This window comes from Pundamilia nyererei, unplaced genomic scaffold, assembly GCF_000239375.1.
Source record: "Pundamilia nyererei isolate P.nyererei 1_Seehausen unplaced genomic scaffold, PunNye1.0 scaffold00013, whole genome shotgun sequence".
NCBI lineage: Eukaryota > Metazoa > Chordata > Actinopteri > Cichliformes > Cichlidae > Pundamilia > Pundamilia nyererei.
Window position 1 is genome coordinate 1118159 of NW_005187414.1, and position 8305 is coordinate 1126463.

Sequence of the window (8305 nt, forward strand, 5' to 3'; positions counted from 1 at the left end):
CATGCTTTTACAAAGGAAATATATAAAGTGTACATTAAAGATTCCACTTTACATTTGTGAGTCCTCCGAGACTGGGATCGTTCGCTTCTAAAGAACCACGGCAATAAAACAAGATGTTTCTGTGAAGGTTCTCAGTCATCCAGGTCATCGTAGTCAAAGGAGCTTGCAATGACCTCCACACCTCCACAGGACAAGACTCAGCAGTCCATCTGCATCTAAAGGTCAAAGGTCACTCTTTCAAGGATGCCAATGTTCACATTTTGGACAGAGAGGACAGATGGTTTGAAAGAGGAGTGAAAGAAGCATCTATGTCCACTGTGAGCGACCATCTTTGAACAGAGGCGGGGCTTATGACACCAACTCTCTGCCATCTATAATCCAGCTTTGAGATCCCTCCCAGACGCCTTAACGCCCACTCACATCCTGGGCCATCTGATCTCAGGAATTCGCATGATAAGGTGGGGCCAGGTTTCACAATGAACACACCTGAAACTCTGGCTGATTGGGACCCACACCCAGTTTCACACCTTGGCTCAGGCGATTAGAGGATCATCAGGGGTCCTTTTGTCCCTCTGTGGGGGGAAACTCCCACTAGGTTTATATCTGGGACTCTCCACCATTTGACCTTAGAACTGAAGAAGCTTCTCGGATGAAGGTGAAACGTCTTCAAGTAACTTAAAGAAGTCCAAAACAAGATGTTATCAATCCACTGAATGTCAGAAGTGATGTGTTTAGTCTTGTTTACTGTACTTAACAGTCCAGTTAAGCATAATTAAGGAAAAGCGATTAATCCGGTTCCTGTAAGTGTTGAGCTGGTAGTTATTATTAGATAATTACAGTACGTCCTACTGTCAAGCAATAAAAAACAAGTACTGTTGGAATTGTTTTGGATTTGCACTCCTTGCTGTGATCTTCAGCCACACATCTGTCAGCTCTAACAGGTACTTGATGTAAAATTCAAATGTGGGTCCTTATTTCAGATTTACTGGTATACATAAAAATAATGCCCTAATTTACTGAAAGGCCATAGAAATCCTTGTAATGACGCAGCTAATAAAATCATCTGAAATGTCCTTGTACAACCACTAGGTGTCCCTATTAAGGAATGATTTAATGTTAATATTAAAATTGTGATCGTCTTTTCTTCCTCTGGAAATCCTGCGTTTTCCTGGTAATACTTTGGAATGCAAACACTGTTCAGAGGAAGTGACTGAGAAAGCCTGTGGTGTTTACCCATGACTGTGCACACCACTGACTGCACAGAGGTCACCATGCGGCTCTCGTCTCCACACTCATCATCCCACTGAAACCCCAGGGATGCATCACAAGCCATTTAAAACCTGAGGCAAACTAAGAATCGGCCGACCCCCTAACCCTTGTGCAAATGTGGAAAATGCACAGTCTATTGATCTAAATGGGTTCACGCAGAGGACAGCATTTCCACTAAATTACATCTACAGTATGTTAAAAACACAAGGAGATGGCAGCTTTTAGAAAAAAAGATTTATTTTATAGAAATGAAAATCCATGGTCAGCTTTAAATTAAAAGTATGGAGAGAAAAGCAATGTGCTCTAGCAGACTTTAACATGTTGCCCTGGGTGAAAACTAGGACGTGTCTCCTGCTAAAGAGGTTGTCTCGCTTGTCAATCACTTTGACAGGAACACAACAAAAATTTAAAGTTAAACTGACAAGCAGATTTTGCCCTGGTCTGAACTCAAATACTGACGGTGTAACCAGGTTCATACAGATTTGATCATGAAAATCAGAAAACCAAAATAAGGATGTATAAGCAACAACTGTACTAGAACAAACCAGTCCAAACAGAGCAACATGTCACATCTAGAACTGAAAAGAAATGCTTTATGAAGACTACTTTGGAGGGTCTGTGTTGATGCCGTATTTCTCTTTTAGCAACTTCAGCTGTTCTTCTTTCTTTTTTGTGTCCATTTTCTGGAAAGCCTGCGAAAAGAGTTGATTAAAAAAAAGTACATGAATATTCTGTTCATTTTATAGAAATGCAAAACTATATATTATTTAATATTAAAGCACAGACTAAGCCCTGTTCTGTGAGAGCACTTTGTCCTCATTTGTGTGTCGGCACTGCAGGGATAGTTTGGGGAACTTTAAGTCTTTATACATGTTTAGAAGTAGCTGAGGAAATACAACAAAATGCTGATTAAAGCACAATTACACGTGATTTTCTGCCTTTGGCATCTAAACACTGAAAAAGTGAAGACTGAAAACAAAGGATTACAACAAAGTTTTTAAAAAAGCCACACCGGCTGTATTTACACCCTCTGTTTCTTCTCAATGTAGCATAAAAGCATTTAAGTGACGGAGGGGGTGGTGCTACAGCTACCCTGTTCCTCGCGTGCTGGCCAAAGACTCGAGCTCTGCTATCATCAGGAAAGCAATGACACAGCAATGACATGTTTTGCTGTGTCATTCACCAGCTGGCTGTTAGGTCACGTTAGCAGTTATACTGTCAGCTCAAACACAAACATTGAGAAGCCCTGAAGCTATCTATGTAGCTTGGAGGAACAGAGTTACTTTCAGGGACCTCCAAGAACCATGTGGTCCAAAAGACCTTTGTGCCTGCAGTGATGTAATGCTCATACGTACTCTGTTTGCATTGTAGTAGAGGACCACGAGGTAACGATTGCAGACATTGAAGCCTGACAGGTGGTCACAGGCGTTCTTGGCATCAAAGATGTCTTCATATACGACATAAGCGGTTCCTCTTGTTTCAGGCGTGTTCCCTCTACGAAAAACATCAGACACAGGAAATCATTACCAGACCTACTGATGGTGGGTGACAGTGGGGCATTTTCCTGTTTTCTTAGCCCTCTCTTATTTCCTGTGTTATTATTGTATACACATGACAGCGGGGTGTTTTTTTTAATTAAATGTTAGACCTCCTCTGAGCTGAATAAAGTGGACTTTTTAAAAAATTATTACTTTACTGGCCAGGACATCCAGGAGCTCTCTCACTGCAATGCAGGGATTACACGACCTTTGGGACATGCCAGTATAGTAACCTTATAGTTCTGGGACTGTGCATGTGCAGCTGGTGCCATTGCACTGAACAATCACATGGACTAGTCTGTATAAAGGCAAATAAGAGTCCACACAGGTCTGTTGGATTTTATGTTCTTGAAGAACGCTGGCAGAGTCAGAGCTCTGGTCAGGACCATCTTTCTTCTCATCAGCAGTGGAACTTTTAGCAACCTCATCGTCACTAACCTTAGACTGAGTGGATTTAAAAACACTGTGATTTTAGCCATTATTTACTTGTTTGAGGTTATGGTCCGGCTAGCTTTGGATTTACACTGTTTGTGACTTTTTGTGGAGATTTTACTGGAACATTCGCTTAAATTTGCCCACTGCCTGCATGCTGAAAACACAACTTTAAGAAAGCGTGCTACATTTGCTAAATATCTCACCTGTTTATCCCCTGATTGGGGATAGTGGCTTTGATAGCGACATTTGTGGATGAAATTCAAACCTCGAGCAATCTTCACCCAGTACAAACACCTAAAACTACATTTATTAAGACTAATTTAAAACATGGAGCCCTACTTTTAAAAAACTGTAACTATCAAACAGGTGTTTAAAGCCTCTGTCAGTGCGCCCCAGGGCAGCTGTGGCTACAATGTAGCTGCCATCACCAGTGTGTGAATGGGTAAATCGCTTTGGGGTTCATGGGGACTAAGTAAAGCGCTATACAAATACAGGCCATTTACCATTTAAAGCATTAGTTTTCAGCTAGTTATCCATCCGGATACTGTCCACAGTGAGGGGGGGGAAAAATCTCCATCCATTACATTTTGGCTTTGCTTTTTCTCACTTCAACTTTGAAGTGATGCACTCAATGAGATAATGTGAAAGAAGTATTTCTTTGTCCTTTTTTGCAAGATTTTCAAGTTGAAGAAGCAGCAAAAACAAGAGAAGTCAATGCTTGACTCTGATAACTATAAGTTTATGTATTCTATCAACCTTTGTATAGGATTCTATGCAGAGTGGTTTTGTTTTTGTTACAACATTTGTAAAGTTTCTTAATAAACATATTTGAGGATCTAATGGAGAGGGTAACTAAAGGTTTTGACATAATGTTGGAAAAGTTATGCCAGAATGTACCTTTGTGCAAAACCACGTACTGTGCAGGAATGAACCCTCCTCAAGGCTACATCTAAAGCACAGCCTACATAACGCTGGTTTATATTTATGCAAATTTTTTGCCGAATTGTACGTTTGATGGAGAAAGTCGTAATGGGTCAGTCTGTATCTGCAATTAATGGTTGCACTTAAACATTTCTGACATAATTGCGACCCTCGTTTTGCATCACTTGTTACATGCAAATCACAGCCCCACATCTCCCTTGACCTTTGACCCCGGTTCTGGAACAGCACACATTAAGACAGAATACACTTTTGAAATAAGACCAGGCGAGTTTCCTTCATGGAGCAGTTTTTAACCAAGTGGCTTTAAGAAAAGATCTTAACTGGAGATATAAAACAGTTTCTTCAGGACAGATTCTTCTTCCTCAGGTCATCAAAGGACATCAGGGATCCATTCTCATAGCAGTCCTCCACATAATGTCATTATGTCATTTGCTAGAAGATTGATTTTTATGTACCATCTACCCCACTTTGTACTGTTTATCTCTGAATCCAGTCTTATTATCTTGGCTAGAAGCTCCGGGCTAATACAAAGTTTAGAGGAAATGCTTCAGAAATTCAGTCGTGATGGTCATAGCTTGCGGTTTCTTGCAGTCAGTGCTCTAACGCAATAAAATTACCACCAAATTCAAATTTAGATCAGACTTTGAACAAATAATGTGCCATAATACAAAACTATTAGAGGAGGAAGGACAATTTGTTTAGCAAAATAGCATAATTTGTTTGCACCTCTTCCTCTGAGGCTGCCATTTTTTGTTTTTGGTCTGTCTATTCTCATTGTGAACACACCAATGAATGCTAAGATTCCTGATCATGCATCAGTAAGGAACTTAGCTATGTTTCAGATCTGATACACATGTCGTAACTCATTATGGTGTAACCTGGTTGGAAACGCTTGGGAAAAGAAAGACTATTTTATTGCATACAACAGTGCGTGCCACAGCCTGTGGGGCATCTGCTCTGCCAGCCCTTCTGTCTGCTCACCCAAGGTACCCTGGAGCTAGCTAACAATGCTTAGTCCTACAGTGGTGGACAGTATGTCCTTGGTTTTTTAACATGGAGAAAAGTGACCTCCTTAGACTGCTTTTAAGTTTCAATGTACCTGTTTTTTACAGAGTTATCAGTTCTGTGACTAGTTAGCTAATGTACAGTAAAGTAGCAGAAAGATGTAGTGCTTTTATGTCCACTTTAAATAATTGAGAGATTTGAATAACATTTGAAGATATTGGTCAAAGACAGAGAAAGACAGATAAACGTGGAGTCCAACTCCAAAATATGACTTCATGCACTTCAACTGCTATTTCTGAAAATCTACAGTGAAACACTTACGTTCTGATTTGTCGTATTGGTCCATATTTCCCAAAGATATCATACATTTCCTCTGCTGTGATCTTATAAGGAAGATTCCTGACATACAGGATTCTGTTCACCTCAGGAGGTAATCGGATCTGCAGCACAAAAAACAATAAAACAGTTCGGATAAATAAACACTGTTGAAGTTACGACTACTGACGAGCATTCAACACAAAGCTACCGCGGAAACGTAGCTTGTAGACATTTAACTCAAACCTTGCCGAAGTTAAGTTAAATCAGTAGTAAACCGTTTTATTTTCTTCCTTTTATTTTACCCACCAGCCCCTTCAACCCTCTCCTGCCCTTACGTATACAACTCAGACATTTAAACTAACGACCAAAGCCCGAACAGCATCAATCATCTCAAACAGAAGACGACTTTAACCGTGTGCTCAAGATAGACATCATAAAAAGCACCAACGAGAAATGTTACGATGCAATGTTGTTGTTTTCATTTTGCTAACGTGCTAAGCGGCTAACCGTGCGCTAATACAAGCTAAGGCTAGCTTCGAAGCTAACTGAGCTAATGTTTCTGAAGCTCTATTTATCACAAAATTCACAGTCCCACTTTCTCACACTTACATTAGCGCGTTTTGCTGCTTGCATAGCCATTGTGACGGGTTGTTTCGTTCAAATTAAACCCACGAACGATAAACACGCAGTCCCACCAGGCGCTCGGCTCTTCTCGTCAAAATGGCAACGGAAGCTGACTGGTGACGTACTTCCGATTTCCGATTGAACCCAAACACAGAGCTTTCCACCAAACCACTCTGTCTCATTTTCCTAACCTTTAAAGGTGGATAGGTGTTTCTCTCTCACGCTCCCCCAGTCTGTCTACTGGTTTTTGAGACATATATACTAAAAAGTACTGATTTTAGTATAGTCACTGGGACTTCTTGTTTTAGGTTTTTAGGTGCTTCCCTGCTCCACAACACTTGATTCAAATCACTATCTTGTTACCAGCCACTGGAACACAAAGTTGTACTAACTTACAGGTAATGGGAACAATAATGTTTTATAGAGGGAAAGATTGTGATTGTACAGCTCAGCTCATTCCCTCAGGAAGGATCATGAACTTGACTGACAGTAAGAGAGTGGACCCCAGACTTTGATGTGAGAAACAGTTACCGGTAAGAGGTCATGCATATGGGGCGAGTAATATTGGGTCTGCAAATTATATATGTACGTGTGTGTGTGTGTGTGTGTGTGTGCGTGTGTGTGTGTGTGTGTGTGTCAGAAACTTGTAGAACACTTTGTAAAGGGAGATGTCTCAGTTTCGTTAGGTTCTACACCAATAGTGAAGTCAAGCAAGAATAGTCAACAGATAGAACCACATGGGCCTATAACTGTGCTTACAGACTAACTCATTCATGCATGAGCACAGCCGCACACACTTATTTGGTTGTTGGATTAAATGTTCAAATGAAAATTACTTTCGTGTTTGCTAAAAAAAAAAAAAAAAGAGCTTTGGGACGAAGCCAGAGTTTTGACACTTTGCATCCATGCATCCATGTGGCCATTACGCACTGGTTCTGATGACATCTCGCCCTTCTAAAGACAACACTCCTTGTAGCAACTATCACAGCCACAACAGGCGCAAGATATGATTTTTTTAGATATTAGATTTCGTGCCACAGACTTTCTTCGTCACATTTGCGTGACTTATTTAAATATTCTGCCCCTTGCAGGATGACTACTCAAATCACAAGAAAATGTACCTTTTGAATACAGCACTAAAAAAAACAAATACTATGGCTGTGAGCAATAAAGCATAATTATCATATATCCTTATCTTTTATATAATTATAATAAAAACTTTGGTTAGGGAGGGGGTGTTCACTCTGATTTCCCAGATATCATAAGCACTTTTACTCTTTTGAGATGACAGTCTCTGCTACATGAAAAATGCAACATTAGCATCCTTGCTCTTCTTATTACATGACACAACTGTGTGGCAGGTTGCACACACATTATTAAAGGTCTGTGGTACCTTTATTACTGTTCTTACACTGGTTTTGTAAGATAAGAGAGCAGCTGTGTGATGTTAAATAAAAACACGTGCTCACATTTAATGATGCTGAAGTTCTGTAATCATACCAGTGCTTAGCTCTGCAAATGTCTATGTCCGAATATGAGTACTCATACTGCTAGTAGCTTTTGAACTTTATCTGCACAGAGTGGCACATTTCCTTTTGTCCTGTTTGTGTGGAGGAAGGATTCTGGTGAAATAACTCCTGAGGCAACCTTTCCTCTTTCCTCCACCCACTTCTGCAAAAACAGGAGCTCTTAAACATAATTAGGCTTTCTTTCTTTTGGCATTTATTTACTTCAAGACAAATATGAGTCACAGCTAATTCATAGAAAATGCATTTCTCACCACCCTATTTTTGTCTTATTTTGTCATTGTGAGTTCTTGAAAATATTTTTTTCTTATGGAAAGTTCCAGCTCATATCAATTCTGAGGAAATAGCAGGATTTTGTTTTTACACATTATAGTTTCCTGAGCATGTGCAGTTTTCAAAAACTACAAGGTATTTTGCGGTCTGCGCATTTCTTACTGTAAGGTCAGGTCAGCTGGCAAGATGATTCAAATGGTCTTTTTAATTAATAAACAGACAATAACTGCATACGTTCATATTTTTATATATAAAAGTTGCTAAAGCAAATATTTTACTTTCAAAATAAATATTTATTGCCATTAAAATTAAACTAAAACTAAGTGGGTGTATTTCTGCTCTGTGTGTTTTGGCCAGTTTTACCCCTAACAAATA

General features: G+C 39.8%; 1 protein-coding gene across 1 annotated transcript; it reads right to left on the reverse strand.

Annotated features, from left to right (window-relative positions):
• Window positions 1–1488: 1488 nt before the first annotated feature.
• On the reverse strand, window positions 1489–6284 carry sf3b6 (splicing factor 3b, subunit 6). Its single transcript, XM_005724827.2, has 4 exons — window positions 6117–6284; window positions 5511–5629; window positions 2625–2763; window positions 1489–1961 (listed from the first exon to the last, which is right to left on the reverse strand). Exons 1-4 carry the CDS (start codon window positions 6144–6146, stop codon window positions 1872–1874), a joined length of 378 nt encoding a protein of 125 aa, XP_005724884.1. The 5' UTR covers window positions 6147–6284; the 3' UTR covers window positions 1489–1871.
• Window positions 6285–8305: the final 2021 nt, after the last annotated feature.

Bases quoted from the DNA above. Each gene is read 5' to 3' on its own strand.
- sf3b6 (XM_005724827.2), bottom strand. From the start codon at position 6,146: ATGGCTATGCAAGCAGCAAAACGCGCTAAT. The intron at 5,630-6,116 runs GTAAGTGTGAGA...TTTGTGCTGCAG, and splicing joins AAGCAGCAAAACGCGCTAAT to ATCCGATTACCTCCTGAGGT. The intron at 2,764-5,510 runs GTAAGTGTTTCA...TGTTTTTCGTAG, and splicing joins CCAATACGACAAATCAGAAC to AGGGAACACGCCTGAAACAA.